Source organism: Dermochelys coriacea, chromosome 2, assembly GCF_009764565.3.
Source record: "Dermochelys coriacea isolate rDerCor1 chromosome 2, rDerCor1.pri.v4, whole genome shotgun sequence".
Taxonomy (NCBI): domain Eukaryota; kingdom Metazoa; phylum Chordata; order Testudines; family Dermochelyidae; genus Dermochelys; species Dermochelys coriacea.
Window position 1 is genome coordinate 1310671 of NC_050069.1, and position 20531 is coordinate 1331201.

The following is a 20531-nucleotide window of genomic DNA, read 5'->3' on the forward strand; positions in this document are numbered from 1 at the left end:
GGGGGAGGCAGCCCTAGAGTAACCAGTGGGGCTTGGCAGGACGGCCCCCTATGCTGGAGCTGCCTGGGGGAGAAGACTGTTCTGAGAACCAGCATCAGTTTCATATAAAAATAACCTCAGCAGTGCAGCCCTGCTGCCAGCCTCAACAGCTGGGACTTGGGAACCCGCGCGGCAGCTGGAGACGCCAGGGGCCGCTTGTGAACACCTACACCCCACCCCTCCCGGGAGCAGGCCGGAGCCACACCTGGCGCTATGCAGGCACCCCACTCCTCCCACGGGCAGGCCGGAGCCAGGGAGCTGCAGCTCGCAGGGTCACCAGAGAGAAAAGCTTGGCTCTGCGTCCCCAGAGCCTGCAGCCCGTCCCCCAGCCAGCCTCACCCTGAGCGCCCTGCCAGCAAGCGACCCCCCCCAGCCGGGGGAGAGAGCGCATCTCCTCTCCTATTGACACAGCTGCCCCAGAAACGCAGCACTCAACTCTCTGTCACCAAAGGCCTCCAGCACCCAGCCCTGCAGCAAGTGGGCCCTGGGCAGCAGCCAAAGCCAGCCCAGCAATGCGGTGGCAGCGAGGCAAGCCAGCCCGACACCAGTCCAGCAATGCCCAGCCCCACAGACATCCAGCCGGGGAAGCACCTGCCAACGAGACCCCCAAGCTCAGCCGGACACCCCGTCTGGTCCCCCCTCTGGGCAGCATCTCCCTGTTCCCCTGCACCCCACAGACTAAGCTGAAGGGAGAATTCGCCAGGGAGTCCCCCCTTCCGAGTGGAGGAGGCAGAGCCACTCTAGGGACAGAGGCCTCTTGCTGCCTTTAAGCCAGAGCCACCTGATCACCAGCTCACCCAGGACCAAACGGGCCCTGGACAGGGCCCAGAGCGACGGGGGAGAGGGTTCAGAGCAATGTGGGGAGTCCTGGGCCCAGCCACCCCCATCACATTACACACTCTGTACACCCAGCAGCTACCATGGAGTGACCTCTGGGGAGGACAGTAGGCAGGGCAGAGCTCCAGACCCCCGGCCCGGCGCAGCACTGCAGTTGGGGATGCTGAACTAGAGTCAACCCGACGACCCTTAGCACAGCCCCCCGGCCATGGGCTTGGCCCTTAACAAAGACCATGTTCCCTCCCCCCGCAGAAAAGCCCTGGCATTTAAGAGCTCCATGGGAAAGCTTGTCTGGCTAGGGCAGCGGGACCAGCTCTGCAGACCGGGGGTCTGCACATCTCCAAGGCGATGCCGCAGATCCTGAGCCAGCAGCTGCCCCACCCGGTTTACTCCCAAAGCCCAACAACGCCAGGACAACGGCCCCCAACTGGCTCCCGGCTTGGCACCAGCCTCTCCAGGGACCACGGCATCCCCGGGGCTCTGCAGCCTCTTCCCTTCCCTTGGGTGCCCTGCACTGCCCTGGCACCAGAGCCCAGCCCCACGCTGCGGGTGGCACAGATCCAGACAGGGACCCGGTCCGCTGCCTGCATCCCAGGAGAGTCAGCACCGGGGCTGCCTCTGCCCGCTCCGACTGGCACACTACAGCTGCGGAAAAGCCTTTCCAAGCCAGATCTGCGCCCCCGCAGGGCAAGAGCCTGCGCTGCTCTGGGGAAACTGAGGCTTAGGGAAGGAAATGACCTGCCATGGTCGTAGAACAAGCCTGGGACAAAGCCGGGAGAGAACCCAGGAGTCCCGGTCCCAGGGCCCCGACCCACTGCCTCCCCCTGCCCGATCCGGGAGAGAAGCCAGGAGTCCGGCGGTGACGCAGGGGTTAAGCCGGCGCACACGTGTCCGTGTTTGGCGGGCGGGGGAAGCGGCCGCCCACAGACCGGCCTGGCCCCGCCCGGCCCGGCTCGGCTCGGCCCGGCCCGGCCCGGCCGCTCTCACCTGGGGCGCGGCCCCGCCAGCGCCAGGCCAGCAGCAGCGCCAGCACGTGGGCCCCGGCCACCAGCCAGGGGAAGGGGCCGGCGGGGGCGTCCATGGCCGCGGGGCGAGCTCCGGCTGCGGCTCCCTGCGCCCGCCCGGCCGGCCGCGGACCCGGCCCGGCCTCCTCCTGGCCCGGCCCCGCCCCGCCCCGCCCCGCGGCGCCCGGGTCCGCCCCGCCCGCAGACCAGCGCCGCCCTCCCCCGGCCAGGACCCCCGCCCCACTGGACCCGCTGCCAAGACCCCCAGCGCCCCCCCGTCCCGCGAGGACCCTCACAGAGACCAGCACCCCCCATGGGGACCCCTCTGGGGGACCAGCACCCACCCTCCCCCAGCCAGGAGCCCCTGCCCTAAAGGGAGCCAGGAGCCAGCACCCCGCACCCTCCCCGGGGAGCCCCCATCCCACCTGGGACCCTCTCTGTGCCCTAATGGGGAGCAGGACCCCACCCTGTCTGGGACCACTCGGCCCAGAGCCCAGTGCCCCCTCCCCAATGGGGGACTGCTTCTCACAGGGCAACGAGCCCCCTGCGCCCCACAGCTCACCCCCCATGGGCCCATCCCCTTCACTGCGACCACAGCCCAGCCAGCCCACACCAGACCCAGCTGAACCGGCCCCCCCGGGCGGTCCCCCAGCCCCAGACGGTGCAGGGCCCTGCCAGAGCTAAGAACAAAGATTGCCCCGACCCTCGCCAGCAGCACCAGCTCCCCCCAGGGGCAGGTATGGGCACCCTGCTGCCCCTCCGCCAGCCCCAGCTGCACCACGGCTCAGCACCCATCACTCACAGCAGGCATCAGCAGGGGGCTTTTTCTAGCCCAAGCTGCTGCGGTGGAAATAGCCCAGCCGGCGCCTAGGAGCCGGGCACACGCGTGGGCGAGGCACCGGGATCCTACCTGGCACGATCTTCATGGGGAGGCAGCGTCTCCACAGCCCGGGACGGGGCAGAGGGGGCAGGAGCCGGCCGCACAGAGCCCACACGCAGGCTGCAGTGCCCCCGCTGCAGTGCCGCGAGCCCTGTGCCCATGGGGAAGGGGAGGGAGCAGCGGGGATATAAATATCTCCGCACAACCTGTCATGCCTCCCAAGTTAGAACATGACATGGCAGGCTGGAGGAGGGGCCGGCTGCAGCCCCCCACAGCCCCCTGGCTGGAGATCTCCCACCCTGCAGGCCCAGGCTCCGCCGCCCACGAGATGGGAAACGGGGGCTCTGCCACGGCCTGCGGCAGGCCTGCCCCACCTAGGCCCCTCCCCTGGGGGGTCTGTCCGACCCCGCGTTTGTCCTTTCACAGCGCTCGCCCGGCTGGCCTGTGCCCGAACCCGGCAGGCAGCAGCATCAGACAAGCACTTGGCAGGCCAAAGGGGTCCCAATGCAGCATTACCTGACAAAGCCAGCGACTAGGGGCCTTGGGGCCAGTGCCATCCTGACCCGCACTGGCACCTGTCTGGGGCAGAACAGTCATGGGTATGGCCTGCCCCACCCCATGCACACAGGTAGCCCCTTGGCACAGGGCTCTCTGGCTAAAGTGCCCTCCCCACGGTGGGTACTCAACACCGGCATCCCAACCCCTTCCCAGTGCTGCCAGCCCCACACAGCACGGGCGGGTCCTGGCCAGGCCTCCAGCCTGGGTCGCTGGGATTGGAGTGTAAGTGCCAGGGGAGGGCAGGGGAGTGTCAGAGCCCCAGGGGAAGGCAGACCTTGCAGGGCTCACTGCTTTGTTACCTCCCCCCGGCAAAGAGCCCCAAGGCCCCAGGCCTAGCCCCCGAGCGGGAGAGCGGCTAGCCTCCGGGCAGGTGAGCGGGGTGGTGGGGATCTCGGGAGGGTGCTGGCACAGCAGGTGCAAGGCCAATGCCTGCCCAGGCCAGGCATGCGGATAGCAGCTCTAGGGCTCATCCCACAGCAGCAGCTCCCTGGCGGGCCACCCTGCCTGACCCCACCTTGGGGGCACTCAGCGCATGGAGTCAGCAGATGCCACCAACCCACACCCTCTGGCTCCACGTCCAAGGCCCCAGGCACGGCTCAGCCGATCCCAGAGGCCGCGCTCCTGCCAGGGGCCAGACAGCTTGGAGCAGCGCCTGCCTTGACCTTCCTTCCCGTGAGGCTCAGCCAAGACAGCACCTCTGACCCCCTCCTGGTACCTCCCCTACTGCCCCTCAGGCCCAGCTGCCACTGGGTGACCAGAGCCACTTGGATGGGCAGGCCCCCCAGGAACACACCGGCCGCTGCCTCCAGCTGGGGGAGGGCATTAACTGCTGTGCCTGCCCAACATCACACTGCCGGCCAGTGCCACCCGTGGCCCCTGCCCCCCCGCCGCTGGGCTCAGACCCTGCAGGGCCCTCCCCAGGCGGCCACGCCGTGGGCTATGGGCATGACGCCACAACGGCCCCCCTCTGAGCCCTTCTCCCCGTGGAAACGGCGCAGACTGCGCTCGACAGCACCTGCCTCCTGCACAGGGGCTGGACGCGCAGGGCCGGCAGGGGCGCTGCCAGCAAGCTCTGCACCAGGTGACCGGAGCAGGGGCAGGACCCCAATGCCCTAGAGTCCAATCCAGCTGAGCACCTCACTCCAGCCCAGGGTTTCACTGCAACTGACTCACCAGAGGACAAGAGAAGAACCGGAACTGGATCCCTCGGTCCCCGGAACAGGCTCTGGGAAGAGCCTCAAGTTGCAGAGCCAGATCCTGACAGTCAGAGTCATAGGGTCAGGGCTACTGCAGAGCCTGAGCTGGGGGGGTGCTGCCCCGCCCCCTGCGCATCCCGGGTCAGAGCAATTCCTTCCACCCAGCCCAAAGCCACAGGCAGGTCAGGCCCATCACCGGGAGCCCAGCTGGACGGCGGGAGGGGGGCAGGGGGGCCAGGGCCCATCCCCATCCACAGCCCCCACCAGGGCACTTGTACTGTGCCACTGGGCAGCGGGGGCTCTGCCAGCCCCACTCCCTTCACACCTGGGCCCCCCAGGGGGGTCAGGGCTGTGGCACCCCCCCCACCCCAGCCCCAGCACTTTGCAAATTGGGGGGGGGGCTGCTGAGACAGGCAGGGAGAGATCAACGCAGCCAAGATGAGCTTGGACTGAGGCCCAGGGGGGGAAAGCTGGGGGCAGGGCAGGGCCGGGCCCACTCTCCCCAAGCTCCTACCTTGGCCCTGCTGGATGAGATCTTCCATGAAATACCTGCCATCCTCCCAGTCCATGGCTCTGCTGCAGACCCAGGCAGACCCCGGCACAGCTGCTCGGGCTCCCGCTCAGCTCGGAAGCAGCAGCTCCTCACACACCCTCCTGCCAGAGCAAGTCCCAGCAGCGCCAGGAGCTCAGCGCCTGCCTCGCAGGATACGCCAGGGGCTCGGCCTCCCCTCCTCTTCCTCTTGCCAAAGCCTGGCAGCCGGGAGCCCACCCGCAGGCGCCCGCCCCAGCCTCCCAAATTTACTCCAGCTGCTGTGAGAGGAGCGGCCAGGATTCCTGTGGCAATCAGCAATTCAGCCCCTCTGCTCCGCACCAGCGGCCCAGGGGCCTGAGGAACGCGGGTCCCGGGGGGCTTTCCACATGCCCAGCACTGACGCCTATGTCGGGCTGGGGGGCCTCGGCTTGCTGCGGCTCCAGCCAGGGCAGCACGTGGGAATTACAGCACCTGGAGCAACCCGCTGAGGACCCAGCTCCTATGGGCCCTGGGGCAGCTGCGGACAGCTGTGCACAGTGGGCGCTCACCCCCCCCAGCGCTGGGCAGAGGTGTTAATGAGGGCTGGAGCTGGTGGTTTGGCCCCCTTCCAGCAGACTCCACCCTGGGGCAGCGCCCGTCCGAGCTGTCCTGGAGCACTCAGTGCCGAGCCTGGCGCTTTGCCCTCTCCCCACCTGACCCCAGAGCCCTCTGGCACTGGACCCACCCCAGGGACCTCAGCAAGGAGCAGACCCCGGGGCCCTGGCTCTCGCGCTGAACCCCCTCCTCTCCATGAAAACAGGGCTGGAGGGTCCCAGACGCCGGAGACCCTCTCCCACACCTGCAAAGGCCGGGCTATGGGAGAGCACGAAGGAGCCCCCTGCCCTGTGAGAAGGCCCCCGGAGAAGGCCAGCTCTAGCCCCGCTCTCACCCCTCCCCCATCAGGGAGATAGGCTGCGGGTAGAGACCCAGCTGCCCTCCCCATGGCAACCTTCCCACCCAGCGTGCCCGCCTGCAAAGTGCCAGGCAAAGGGTTAACAGCACAGCCATAAGCAAGCTGGGGAGGGCACAGCCATGGGGGGGCAGGGCCATGGGTCAGCACTGAGGGCCGCAGGCAGAGCCATGGGGCGAGGGGTGGAGCCCAGGGCCGTGGAGCAGGACAGAGAGCTGGGGACGAGGGGTGGAGCCCAGGGCCGTGGGGCAGAACAGAGAGCTGGGGGCGAGGGGTGGAGCCCAGGGCCATGGGCAGAGCCATGGGGCGAGGGGTAGAGCCCAGGGCCGTGGGGCAGGACAGAGAGCTGGGGGCGAGGAGTGGAGCCCGGGGGCCACGGGCAGAGCCGTGGGGCAAGGGGTGGAGCCCAGGGCCGTGGGGCAGGACAGAGAGCTGGGGGCGAGGGGGGGGGCGAGGGGTGGAGCCCAGGTCTGTGGGGCAGGACAGCGCGGGGGGGGTGGCTCAGCCCCCCTGGGGAGCAGCTCAGCGTGGCGGGGAACACGCCTGTGCCGGCAGCTGTTGGACAATGAGCCCATTGTCCCAGCAGAGCAGCTGCGGGGCGGGGCGCTACCTGCCAGAGCCGGGGCAGGGTGGGGTGGGGAGCAGCAGGCCCAGCTGACCCACCCAGCCCCCCGCAGCAGGACATGGGGGCCAGGCTGGCCTGGCAGGGAGCCGGGAGCCCCAGGCCACAGCCCAGGAGCTGCGGCTGACTCACGCCCCAGGAACAGGCCAGCTCCGCGCGTTTCCTGGTGGAAACTTGGAGCCGAGGTGCTCAGCCAGCAGCAAGGCTGAGTCACCCCACATGCAGCAGGGCCAGGGCCTCGGGGAGGGCAAGAGGGGGATGGGGCAGCAGGACACCAGCCCCCTCCTCCAGCGACCGGCTGCCACATCTCCATGGGTCCCCCTGGGCTCCGCCGCGTGGCCAGGGAATCGCGGGTGGGCACGGGGCGAAGCTCAGCAGGGCAGGCCGAAGGGGGTGGGAGGCGACTGAGAAGGGGGGTGGGATCCCCCCCCCACACACACACACAGGCCCAGCCCCTGCCGTCACACAGGCTGTCCGGCCATCGGGGCCCATCCAGAGAGCTGGGGGCCTGCCCTGGGCCCGGCCCTCGGACATGGGCTCTGGTCTCCAGCACCCGCAGCAGCCACACCAGCCTGGTCAGGGCACCGCAGGCGAGGCTCCGGGCGGGCAGGGATGAACCCAGGTGGTACAAATGTGCCGCTGACCCCGCTCGCTGCAGCCCCAGGCTGGCAGATGCCCACCCTGAGAAGCGAACACCCCTCTCCTGCCCCTCCTCTGTCCCCTGAAGTCCCTCGTCCCCCATGGCCTCCGTCCCCTCCCCTCCTGCCGCAGGGCTGGGAGCCGGGGGGAGGGGGGGGTGCAGCTAGGCCACTTGATGTGCCCTAAACAGGGAAGGCAGCCTGCCCCATGCGCCCACAGGGCAATGCCAGCTGGGTGGGGTGGGAGCCCCGGCATGAGGACAGGCAGGACTAGCGGGCACTGGCCAGCACTGACCCTGTCCCCGGAGCAGCACCCTCGCTGGCTGGTAAGATGCCCATGCCCCCTCCTGCAGACCGGCTGTGGCATTAGCCTACCAGCCCAGACAGGCTGCACACCTAGCAAGCAACCGGCCCCAGCCCATCCCTCAGCCACTCCACACAGGCTCCTGGCTTGGGACCCCTACCCGGCGTGAGCCTGACCCCCCACAGTTCTGGGCCACTCATGGGCCGAGGGCACATTCTCACTGCTGGGATGGGCACGTGACCCCGCGCTGCCCAAACGCCTGACGGGACGGACGGCCCCGTGCCCAGAACTCCAGCAGGTGCTGGACTCACCCACCCCCAGTGCCCCAGTGGGGCTGAGTGCGGCCATCCCCCAGCCTTGCGGCAAGCCGGACAAAGCCTCTGACCCACAACCGCCCATGGGACCTGGGCCTGGCAGCACCCCCAGGGCTCTCCCCAGACGCTGCCTGCAGCAGGCCCCACAGGTGGAGAGTCGGGGTCCCTCTCCCTGGGGCCGCCTCTGACCTTGGCAGCAGACCGCAGCAGCTGGAGGAGGACGGGGAAACGATGGCCAAGGATAGCACGGGGCCCTGCACCTGTCGGCAAGCCCAGCCCGACGGGGGCTGGGTCCGTGGGGGGGCTGCCTGCTGTCCCTCAGGGCGAGCCAGAGCTCCTGTCTCGCACAGACTGGCTGGGAAAGGGTTACGGGCAGCCCCAGGTCTGGCCAAGGCAGGCACCATGCCTGCCGCTCTGCCAAGCCCCACCCCCCCACGGCATTCAGACGCCCCCAGGGCCCAGCGGAGGGCGACCCCCCCTCCCCAGGAGAGGCCACGGCCATGCTCCCTCCCCCGCTCCCCGCCAGCATCCCTGGCTCGGAACAGAACCGGCGCAAGCTCTCCAGCTACAGGCTCCCCCCCCACCCGAATGAATGAACACAGCTGCCCCGGCCGCCCAGCGCTGCTCCCTCTGGGGGCAGGACCCGGCCCCACATGCCCCCCACTTCAGAACACGCTGCCCCCTCCGGCAAGGGGTGGGTCGCTAACCTGGGGCAGGGCTGGGTACCGGGGCCAGCCTGGACATTCCCCCTGCTGAGGCAGCCTCCACGTGCTGCTCCCGGGTCTCCTCTCTCCTGCGGTACGCCTGGCGCGAGCCCCCGCCCTCCTCGCCGCCCGCCTGGCGTTTGGGGGGGCAGCTGGCCAGGCCTGGCATCCTCTGCACCCGGGGGCCCGCCATGGGCTGCCGAATGGCCATGTCCACAGTGCGGCGGACGCGCTGCAGGGAGGCGGGCACGATCTCGGGCGGCAGGTGCAGGTACTGGCGCAGGTGGCAGATGCCCTCGTTGGTCAGGTACCAGTAGCAGTGGCGCCAGGCGAAGGTCTCGCGCACCAGGCCCCGCGACCGGAGCGAGCCCATGGCCCGCATCACCTGCAGGTTGGTGATGCCGGGCAGCTGCGGGTGGAAGCTCTGCGGCCGCTTGTCCTTCTTGGCCACCATCACGCCCTCGCGGAACAGCAGCTCGTAGATGGCCTGCAGCCGCTCCAGCGGCATCAGCATCCCTGCCACCATGGCGGGCACGGCGCAGGGCACGGGCGGCACGGGGCACGGGCGGCCCTCTCGGCAGAAGCAGCCGGAGCAGCCTCCCTCCCGGCCTGGCTCAGACCGAGCAGCCGGAGCAGCCGCGCGCTGGCGAGTGACAGCAGCTCCACCCCCGCTCAGGCATGGGGGGGGCATGCCCGCTCACTCCCTGGCTGTGACACACACACGGATATGGGCGCTGGGGGCGGGGGGCGCGGACCCAGCAGCCCCTCCCGGGCACCACACACCCTCCTGACCACGGGGCGGGGGAAGGGGGAGAAGAGAAGAGAGGAGAGGAGAGGAGAGGAGAGGAGAGGAAGCTGCCAGATTTGCCGGCTCTGCTCTGCTCTGGCCAGGAGTTTCATCATAGTTTCCCCTCCAGTTTCCCACAAGTGGGGCGGGGTGAGGGGAGCGTGGGGCTGGGGGTGAGGGGGCGGGCAGGCACCCAGCGCTTTGCTTTCCACTGCACACAACTTCAAAGGCAAACAGATCAGACGGGTCCGGCTGGGAAGGTGAGGATCCGGCCAGGGGCCAGTGCCCCATGCGGCGAGGGGCAGAGCCTGGGCACAAGGGCATGGGGCCAGCGAGGCTGGACGTGAGAGGCCAGGCTGCATTTCCATGCCTAGGGCAGCCTGCCCGGTTCTGGTCCCCGTGGGCTCCAGCCGGCTGGCCCCGGCCCCGCCCCCCAGCAGGCACATCCTTGTCATTCCTGGCCCCCTGCCCGGAAGCCAGGAAGGAGGGCGTTGGCCGGCTTTAACCATTTCCATGCCAGCCCGTTTCCAGTGGGAGAGGAGTTGCTCTCTGGGGCTGACAGGACAGGAAACAGCACCCGGACTGTGGGGCCCAGACTGACCAAGCCCCCCAGCCAGTGCACACAGCACCCCACTAGCCACACAGCCCCCTGGAGGAGTCACCACTGAACTGAGGGGAAACTGAGGCACTGGGCGGGGACAGGACCTGCTCAGCAGACCAGAGCCAGGAACAGAACCCAGGAATCCTGGTGCCCAGCCCCTGCTCTAGCTGCTAGACCCCACTTCCTGCCTGCAGCCGAGCACACACCGGGCCGCCCTGGAGCAAATGGGGCAAAGCGCCCCTAGCCCAGCTCAGCACCCTGGGGAAGACACCTCGCGAGCAGCCAGCCGGTCACCGGGCTGGTTACATGACCCAGCCCTAGAGCCAGCACCCAGGGCCTCCTGCCCCACAAGGCAAAGGCTCTGCACCTCCATCTCCCCTGCCCCGCCCCACTCTATGTCTAGGGGACACAGGAAGTGCCAGTCTCCGCAGAGAGCAGCTCGGACGCCCCTTTGTGGAGGCCCCACTTGCAGCACCAGACCCCCTCCCGCTGCACTGCTGGGCTGGACCCATGCGGGGGTTGGGGGGCGGAGGTCAGCTGCCAGCTGCTAGGGCCCCAGCCCTCCCGGGGCACCACATTGGGACCAGCCCCTGAGGGAGAGCACTGCCCTCCACCCCCTGGCTCCAGCCCCATCAGCCAGGCAACAGAGACCCAGGGTCTACACCGGTCCTGGCCACACAGAACAGAGGAGTCACCTACCCCCAGAGACCCATTAACCACCCCCCCAACACTGTACACACCAATCCCCCCCACCTACCCCCACAGACCCAGTAACCGCCCCCCCAACACTGTACACACGGATCCCCCCCACCTACCCCCACAGACCCAGTAACAGCCCCCCCGACACTATACACACGAATCCCTCCCCCCACCTACTCCCACAAACCCAGTAACTCCTGTGACGAAGCGGGACCGTTCTTAATATTGCCTCTGAATAGTTTGGGGGTGCCTCAGTTTCCCCTAGGCAGTTCTTAAGTATCTAGGTGGGGAGATAAGGGTGCGTGACCTTTGCAGCCCTAGAGGGCAGATGTGTGCAGGGGTCTGGACACAGAGAATGGCCGACACCCTGTTTCCTGGCCACTGATGGCCTGGGCCCTTCCCCCCTGCAAGGTGAGAGCTAAAGGGTTGGAGAACAAAGGAATCCGGAGACCTCCTGGCCTGGGAAAGGGACAAAGCCCAGAGGAAGGCGGGGCTGGGGAGAGTTTCAGTTTGGGGCTGGCTGGGGATGAGGAGTGAAGTGCAGAGGGGGTTGTCTAGCTCACTGCCCCCCAAAATAGACCCAGCTGAGGGGTCCTGGTCTCTGCAACTCCAAGCTCTGTGTTAGACCATGTTCCTGTCGTCTAATAAACCTTCTGTTTTACTGGCTGGCTGAGAGTCACGTCTGACTGCGGTGTTGGGGGGCAGGACCCTCTAGCTGTTCCAGAACCCCACCTGGGCAGACTCGCTGTGGGAAGCGCACGGAGGGGCAGAGGATGCTGGATGCTCCGAGGTTAGACCCAGGAAGGGGGGAGCCGGGGGAGCTGTGGGTCCTGCAAACAGGCTGCTCCCAGAGAGGAGACTCCCCCAGAGTCCTGACTGGCTTTGTGGGGAGCAGTTCCAGAGCATCGCCCGCAGACTCCGTGACAACTGGTGGCAGAGGTGGGATGTACTGCACCCCGTGGATGGCACTTCCTGCAGTAAGTGACTGGGGAACAGTAAAACGAAGGGGGATTGACGAGGACCAGACTGCTGAAGGCTCAGAGAGGAGCGGTTTCAGGGGGCAGTTAACCCCTGGGAGTGTGTGACCAGTGAGAAGGACTGTGCAGTAATGGGGTCCCCCGGGTACTGCGGTGAGCAGTCTCAGGGGTGGAGGAGCCTGCGGCTTGGCCCTGGGAGAGAGAAGGACTTTTGCAGTAACAGGGTTCCCCTGGGGATTGCAGCGAGCGGTCCCAGGGGCAGAGGAGTCTGCAGCTCAACCCTGGCAAAGAGGTGGTGACCTTGAGAAGGGCTGGCACATTAGAGGTTCTCCCTGGAAACCGTGGGGAGCTGAGAGCCCACAGGCCTGTGAGTCCACAACAACTTGGGAACAGCGGAGTGAGGGCCTGTCACCATCTCCTTAAGAAGGACATTGTAACCCTGTGCAAAAAGAGAGGGTTGCGCATTGGGAAGTTCACCAAAGCACAGTTAATCCTGCAGCTGGAGGAGGATGACCGCTCTAAGGAGCAGATTCCTGACCCCAAATGGGGCTACAGCAGGATCTGGGAGCAGCTGGAGTGGTAGCCAGGCATCCCCAAGACTCCTGTCCCGACCAGACAAGGGTCTTCACGATCGGGTTCCCCATCCGGGGATCGGAGACGGATGGGATTGGAGCCGAGTCCGAGAGAGCAAGAGGACGGTGAGAGACCGCGAGAGCCGGAGAAGGAGCTGCAGGAGCAGCAACAGCATGAACTGGCGATGGTGGAGCGGAGAGGCAGAGGGGACCTCCCAGGGGTGAGTGGGGATAGACCCCGGGGTGCCAGTTCTGCAGGGAACCTCGAGACTAAATTGCTGCCCCTGGTTAAGGGGGGGGGAATTTGGATGCCCCCTCACTGCCTTTGAGCAGGCAGGTGATTTGAACCAGGGGAACCCTGCGGAAAAGCCCCAGGGTCTAGCTCCCTTGCTGGGTCCCAAAGCCATAGACTCCGTCAGCCAGATGGGTGGGGAGGTGGACAGGCTCCCACTCCTGACCCCAACCTATATGTCTGTGTGGAGTCTCCTGGGGTCAGGCCCCTTGAACCCCTAGTGGGAGTGGAAGGTGATGGTCAATGGGGAGACATTCCTGGGGTGGTGAGATCCTGGGACGGAGAGATGCTCCCCGCTCTCCTGCACACCGGAGACGGGGCTCAGGGAGCTCACATGGCTCACGCTGGCTCTGATGCAGTGAGGAAAGCAGCGAGCTCGCTGCCTACCCCCACGGGGACAGCAAGGGCAGCGCTGAGCACAGTGGGAGCTGAGACCCCAGCTGAGTGGGGGGAGACACAGGCAGAGCAGGGGATCTGTGGGGAGTGGCAAGGTGCCTGGAAAGGAAAGTCTGGATGAGCCTAGGCAGCCTTGTGAGCTGATGGCTTTGTCTAGTCAGCAGCGTGGGAAGGCGAGGAGAGTGGAAGACGAGTGTCCCTGGACCTTACCTGTTAGCTGGGTGGAAAATTGGGACAGGGAAGGAAACGTGCCTGTGTGTGTCAGGGGTATTGACTTGCCTGTGGAGGGAGCTACCCCGGTCTCCAAGCAGTTGTCTGTGAACAGCCCTGTGTGCTGGGACCAGGGGAATGATCCCGAGCTGTGTGTCTGGGAAAGGAGAAAGTGTCTCCGGCTCTTCTTTGTCTGTGGAGCAGACAGAAGGGGCCTTTCAGCCTGTGATGGTTGAGGGTAGCGAAGTTATCTCAGAGTTGGTTCTGGATTCAGCTAAAGCCCAGGAAGGGAATGGCCCTAAGTTTGTGTCTGCTCGGGAGAATGGCCCTGTCACTAGCTCGCATCCAGTTAGTGTCTATGTAAAATCCCAGAGACCAGACAATTCTGGTGCTTGTATTTTGCCCATTGCTAGTGTGTGGCTAGGAAAGGGTGAAGCAACTCTGTCTAATCAGGGTGAGATCCTAGCCAGGGCACAAGGAGAGCAGAAAGGTGATTTGATCGTGTTACCTACTGAGGGTGTGGAAACCTGTAGCAAGAAGGAAAAGATTCCTGAACTTGTGTGTGGCAAAGGGAAGGAGAAGGCTTCTAACCTTTTATCTAGGGAGTCTGTGAATTTGCCTGAAAGGGGATTGTGTAGGAATCTGCCTGATGGGCCAGAGGTGATTCTGGATGTAAGTGAGACCCAGAAAGAGTCTGTGGTTGCTCAGGAAAGTGTTTCTCTAGAGCAAGCCCTAGGTGAAGAGGGTAAGGGCAGAATTTCTGTGAAGGGTGAATTGTTAAAAGTTAAACAGTCCTCTAACCAAGTGGCTGTGTTTGGTCAGCTTGTTGGGGAGACAAGGTTGTTGAGAGAGGGACGTCTCCATGCTGGTTCTGTAAGTGAACAGTATGTGGCCCAGGTCAAGATGGGGGCTCTTAACCAAGAGAGCCCGAATTGCAGCCCTCCAGACTGGAGCGCTGGGAGAAGACCCAATCCCAGTTTGACCCCTGGGGGTTTTGGGATCTCAAAAGGGCAAGGGCCACATAAACCTTCCCACATGCAGCATGCGAGTGCTATCGACCACCTCCGATCGAAAGGAGGGCATGAAACTGGAAGGGCCTGGTGTAACTAACTCCCACCAAGGAATAGGAGAGATTCCTGGGCATTCATGGGAACACTGGCGGCCTTTGAACTTCCCCAGGTCACCAGCTAAAGAGACCCCGCTCAGTTCGGTCTCAAAGGGGGGAGAGATGTGACGAAGTGGGACTGTTTTTAATGTTTCCTCTGAATAGTGTGGGGGGTGCCTCAGTTTCCCCTAGGCAGTTCTTAAGTATCTAGGTGGTGGGATAAGGGTGTATGATCGTTGCAGAGCCCTTGAGGGCAGGTGCGTGCAGGGGTCTGGACATAGAGAATGGCCGACACCCTGTTTCCTGGGGACTGATGGCCTGGCCCTTCCCCCCTGCAAGGTGAGAGCTAAAGGGTTAGAGAACTAAGGAATCTGGTGACCTCCTCGCCTGGGAAAGGGACAAGGCCCCGAGGAGGGGGGGCTGGAGGGAGAGTCAGTTTGGGGCTGGCTGGGGACGAGGAGTGAAGTGCAGACATGGTTGTCTGGCTCACTGCCCCCCAGAATGGACCCAGCTGAGGGGTCCTGTTCTCTGCACCTACAAGCTCTATTTTAGACCATGTTCCTGTTGTCTAATAAACTTTCCGTTTTCCTGTCTGGCTGAGAGTCACGTCTGACTGCGGAGTTGGGGGGCAGGACCCTCTGGCTTCCCCAGGACCCCACTTGGGCGGACTGGCTGTGGGAAGCGCACGGAGGGGCAGAGGATGCCGGATGCTCCGAGGTCAGACCCAGGAAGGGGGGAGCCGGGTGAGCTGTGTGTCCTGGGGACAGGTTGCTCCCAGAGAGGAGACTCCCCAGAGTCCTGCCTGGCTTCGCAGGGAGCAGCTCCGAGCGTCGCCCGGGGACTCCGCGACAACTGGTGGTGACCGTGGGATAAACTGCACCCTGTGCACAGAGCATCCTGCAGTAAGTGCCTGGGGAGCAGTAAAATGAAGGGGGATTAGCGAGAGACAGGCGGGCTGGAGGCTCCGAGAGGTGCAGTTCCAGGAGCGGAGGAGCCTCCGGCTTAACCCAGAGAGAGAGTGGAGCCCCCTGTCCCGGCGTCCCCGGGCGACGCTCTGGAGCTGCTCCCTACTAAGCCAGGCAGGACTCTGGGGAGTCTCCTCTCTGGGAGCAGCCTGTCTGCAGGACTCACAGCTCACCCGGCTCCCCCCTTCCGGGGTCTGACCTCGGAGCATCCAGCATCCTCTACCCTCCGTGCGCTTCCCACAGCCAGTCCGCCCAGGCGGGGTCCTGGGAAGCCAGAGAGTCCTGCCCCCCAACTTCACAGTCAGACGGGACTCTCAGCCAGCCAGGAAAACAGAAGGTTTATTAATTAGACGACAGGAACATGGTCTAACACAGAGCTTGGAGTTGCAGAGAACAGGACCCCTCAGCCGGGTCCATTTTGGGTCAGGGAGCCAGACAACCACGTCTGCACTTCACTCCTCGTCCCCAGCCAGCCCCAAACTGAAACTCTCCCCAGCCCCCCCTCCTCTGGGCTTTGTCCCTTTCCCGGGCCAGGAGGGCACCTGTTTCTTTTGTTCTCCAACCCTTTAGCTCTCACCTTGCAGCGGGGAAGGACCCAGGCCATCAGTCGCCAGGAGCCAGGAGACAGAGAGTCGTCATTTATGTACCCTGGCCCTTTGCTCTGCAACAATTACACCCCCTTATCCCATCACCTAGAGACTTAAGAAATGCATAGGGGAAACTGAGGCACCCCTACACTATTCAGAGGAAACATTAAGAACAGTCCCACTTCATCACACAAGGCCATAGAACTGTTTAGCCAGATGGGTGGGGAGGTGGACAGGCTTCCACTCCTGGTCCTGCCCTATACGTCTGCGCAAAGTCTCCTTGGGTGTAGCCCCTCGGACCCCCAGTGGGAGCGGAAGGTGATGGTCAATGGGGAGACAGTCCTGGGGTAGCGAGACCCTGGGACAGAGAGAACTGTTGTCAGGCCCCGGGTGGTGAAGCCTCAGATGCTGAGGGGCTGTGTGAGGGTCCCAGGGGTGAAGCCCCTCGCCCTGCCTATGGCCCAGATCCCTGTGCAGACCCAGGAGGGGGGTGGTCATTGGGGTTCTCCAGGATATCAGCTGTGAGACCCTGTTTGGGGGTGACTGTGTCTCTTTGGGACAGGATCCAGGCCCTGCTCCTGTAACGGCCAAGGGTTTGAATTTGAATCCAGGGAACCAATTGGCGGAGAGGGAAATGGTCAGTAAAAATGCAGATGACCTGGCTGGTAGCAAGGAGGAGCTGCTAGGCTCAGGATACCTGCCTGCCTGTAACCAGAGCCCTGGGGCTGGGTGGGACAGAGAGATGCTCCTGCCCCCCTGCATACCAGGCAGGTGGCACACACTGGCTCTGATGCTGTGAGCAAAGCAGGGAGCTCGCTTCCCAGCAAAGCTGAGTGTGAAGCAGCAGGGAGGGGGGAGTGTTGACCTGGGAATGTGGCAGGGGAGTTTAATTGGGGATGGGACACCTGAGAGCCTGTCACCTGAGCCAGGAAGGGGATGGGGGAGGTAACACCTGAGCCCAGAAAACTGGATAAAGGCTGGAAGAGGAGCTGAGGGAAGCGGGGTGAGACACTGAAGGGGTTTTCAGTGGGGAGTTGGCTGGGGAAGAAGGGAGAGCCGCAGAGAAGGGGGTCCAACTCTCTACCCCCCAGAAGGACCTATCTAAGGGGTCCTGTTTATGCCTGCAAGCTCTGGTTTGAACTGTGTTCCTGTCGTCTCTAATAAACCTTCTGTTCTACCGGCTGGCTGAGAGCCACGGGGGATGTGAATCGCAGGAAGCTGGGGTACAGGGCCCTGATTCCCCCAAGCTTCATAACACTGAGCCCAGGGGGATCGGAGACCCCAGCTGAGTGTGAGGAACCACAGCCAGGACAGGACAGCTGCCAACCCAGGCTGCCTTGTCCAGAGGTGCAAAAGGCCCAGGACAAGGGTAAAGCAAGCTTGGGACACCTGCCTGTCAGAGAGGAGCCTTTTTAGAAGGTGGCCTTGGGCTTGGTGAGGGACGGATGGGAGGGGAAGGCCTCCCCCGATGGAGAATCAGTGCTGGAGCATGTACTGACTTTCTGGGAACAGCTCGCTGAGCTCATGGGTCCGGCCAGGGAGAACCTAGCCAGGCCCAAGGGAGGCAGAAGGTCTGGTACGACCACTCAGCCTATGGCACCGGGAACCAGGAGAGGGGTCTTGTCCTGGTGAGGAAGAATAAGCTCCCAGCTGCCTGGGATGGACACTTCAAGGTCATCCAGCAGCTGAATGAGGAGAATGATGTGGTGGAACTGCCCAGCCAGGCTCATGTGGCCACCGAGGGGACCAGATCAACGTGATGGAGCCGTACTGTGACAGGGAGAGGCTGGTCCTGGCCAAGTGTGGCCAGGGGGAGAAGGGAGAGGATCCCCTGGTGGGTCTCTTCCCTGAGACAGGAGCCGGCCCCTTGCTGGAATCAGTTCCCCTCTCTGACCAGCTCACCCCTGCTCAGCAGGCAGGGATCAGAGAGACGCTGCATTCGCACCCACAGCTGTTCTCCAGCCGGCCTGGGCTCACTAACCCGGCTGTCCACTGCGTGGAGATGGGAGCCGGCCCTCCCATCAGGTGTTCCCCATTCAGAACACAGACCAGGCCCTGGAGAGAGAGGTCAGAGACATGCTGTCTTTACGGGTGGTCCAGCCACCCACCAGCCCCAGAGGCCTCTCCCGTGGTGCTGGTCCCCAGGAAAGACAGGTCGATCCGATTGTGTGTGGCCTATCGGAAGCTCAGTGCTATCACCATGTCTAGTACCTGCCCGTGTCTAGGCCTGATGAGATCCTAGACAAGTTTGGGGGGGGAGGGGGGACACTCGTTACCCCATGACCAGAGATCTCACCAAAGGGTATTGACAGGTGCCTTTGGATCCAGATGCCAGGTTGAAACCTGCTTTTGTCACCCCTTGGGGCTGTATAAGTCCGTGGTCCTATCTTTCGGCCTCAAGGAGGCACCGGACGGATCAGTTACTGAGGGGGATGGAGAATTTTACCCCAATGTACATTGATGATATTTGTGTTGTAAGCCAGACCTGGGAGGACCAGGTGTCCCAGGTGAAGAGGGGGCTGGGTCACCTCCAGGATGCAGGGCTGACTGTAAAAGCTGGGACGTGCAAGATGGGAATGGCCGAGGTGTCGTACCCAGGCCACAAGGTGGGGAGTGGCTGTCTAAAGCCACAGTCAGCCAAGGTGGGGGCGATCAGAAACTGGCTTACTCCCCAGACTAAGAAACAGGCCCAGGCCTTTATTGGGATGGCAGGGCACTACCAGAGGGTTGTGCCCCACTTTAGCTCTGGGTTGGCCCCCATCACTGAGCTATGCAAGAAGGGGAAGTCAGACAAGCTGGTCTGGACCAGGCAGTGCCAGAGGGCTCTCTGCATGCTGAAGGAGGATCTGGTCAAGGGCCCAGTGCTGGGAAACCCAGACTTTGACAAGCCCTTTATGATGTTCACCGATGCCCCACACACGGGGCTGGGCATGGTGCTGAGGCAGGCCAATGCAAGGGGGAGAGAAACCCCATCATGTACCTGAGCAGGAAGCTGCTGCCCCGGGAGCAGAGCTATGTGGCCATAGAGAGGGAATGCCTGGCCCTGGGGTGGGCTCCTAAAAAGCTGCAACTGGATCTATTTGGGCGGCACTTCACTGTGTACCAGGACCACTCACCCTGCCGTGGCTGCACCACATGAGAGGGGCCAATGCAGAGTTCCTGAGGTGGAGTCTGACCTGCCAGGATTATGAGACGGAGCTGGTCCACGTTAAGGAGAGTGCAAATGTTCTAGCTGATGCTTTGTCCCGGAGAGGGGGGCCTGAACTTCCCCAGGTTACTGGTGATACCAGTCAGCTCTGTGTTCTTGGGGAACCAGGGTGCAGTATCCAGCCTTTCTGACCCATGAAGGACCCTCCCCACCCCAGCCTCTGCTTGAACCAAAACCGATCAGAGAAAAGACTTGCAGAGAGCAGTGAAGGGCGGTGGGAGACACACTTCGACCCCTCCTGACAAGGGTGACAAGAACAAAGGCAACTCCCCTAGGCTCATTTGCATCGAAGATGGGACAGGGAGGCATCTCCATTAGCACACAGATTGGAGAACAGAGACTCCAAGGCAAGAACCGCAGGGAACTCTGGGACCAGAAAAGTAGGGAAGCACTGCATGATGGGGGATCTCTGCTCCAGATGTTAACAAACCCACGCCTGCACACACCCAGCTCAGTAGTTATCAGACCAATTCTAGTAATAAATCCTTGACTGATATCCAAAATGCTGAAGCAGCCTAATTGCATTGTGAGCTCCCTGGAAGAAAACACTACACATAGCCAGGAATGATCAGCCCCTCTTGTCTAGCCTAAAGAAAACCCTTGAGTCATCAAAGACTCCTGTGGCACTTTATAGACTAACAGACCTATTGGAGCATAAGCTTTCGTGGGTGAATACCCATGACAAAATGGGTATTCAGCCACGAAAGCTTATGCTCCAATACGTCTGTTAATCTATAAGGTGCCACAGGACTCTCTGCCGCTTTTACAGATCCAGACTAATCCGGCATCCCTCTGATACTTGAGTCACCAGTTTACCCATAAACAAATCTAGTGTGCTCCCTTGAACCACTGTTGTTTCCCAAAAAAACCCCGACCCATGCTCAAGTACATGTTCTGATGCCTGGATCCAAACTGTGCATCCGTTCCATTGGGACTTCATCTTCTCCTGACTGATCGTGCTTGGGGCTTTGCCTGTCTCCAGCACTCCGGACCCTGAGCTACCACCACCACCTGGGAACCCCGACCCGTTCAAGCTTCATGAAAGTTGGTGAGATCCCAGCTCTCTCTGTTTTCTTTTCTACCTCAGGCAGGTATAGTTTTCTATATGTGACTTTTGTAACCTTTAACAATGTAACTGTTATGTTTGTTTAGGCTCTTCTTGTGTGGTTATCACTATTATTCAACAAATAACTTTTAAGGTTAAGCTGGTTGCTTCTCTCTCTCTCTCCGAGCTTTACTCTTTTGTGTTTCTGGCTTCCCCATTTACTCTGCAGCAACGCTCTTCTTACCTAAGCTAAAGATCCCTGCAGCGTCCCAAAATCCTGTGGGGTTTGCTCATCAAGTGGGTTACGACCAGAACAACAGTAATGTGAAAGTGGGGATAGGGACATGCTGAACCTGGGACAAATGAGGGTGGAAGCTTGGAAGTGCTGCTTGACCCGGTCCACTCAGACTCTGTGTGTGTGCGCACGCGCACATCTGATTCTGGGGCTGGAAGAACCCAGTCCTGGGGAACCTAGATCCTGCAGGACAGCTCCATTGGGAGGGAACTTGC

The 20531-nt window shown here is 63.1% G+C and overlaps 1 protein-coding gene across 17 annotated transcripts in view; it reads right to left on the reverse strand.

The window, feature by feature from the left end:
* PLEC (plectin) overlaps nt 1-20531 on the reverse strand; it is a 166566-nt gene that overhangs the window by 79062 nt on the left and 66973 nt on the right. For 4 of the 17 annotated variants that reach the window (XM_038391700.2, XM_038391698.2, XM_038391699.2 and 1 more), the window contains exon 1: nt 8581-9118. The exons of 9 other annotated variants lie outside the window; for them this stretch is intronic. In XM_038391700.2, coding sequence (XP_038247628.1) covers nt 8581-9103 — 523 coding nt within the window. In that variant the 5' untranslated portion in view covers nt 9104-9118. Of the gene's footprint in view, nt 1-1863; nt 2006-2790; nt 2822-8580; nt 9119-20531 lie in introns of those variants that run through there. 4 more of the 17 variants (XM_043507204.1, XM_038391706.2, XM_038391705.2 and 1 more) reach the window with 2 other exon arrangements.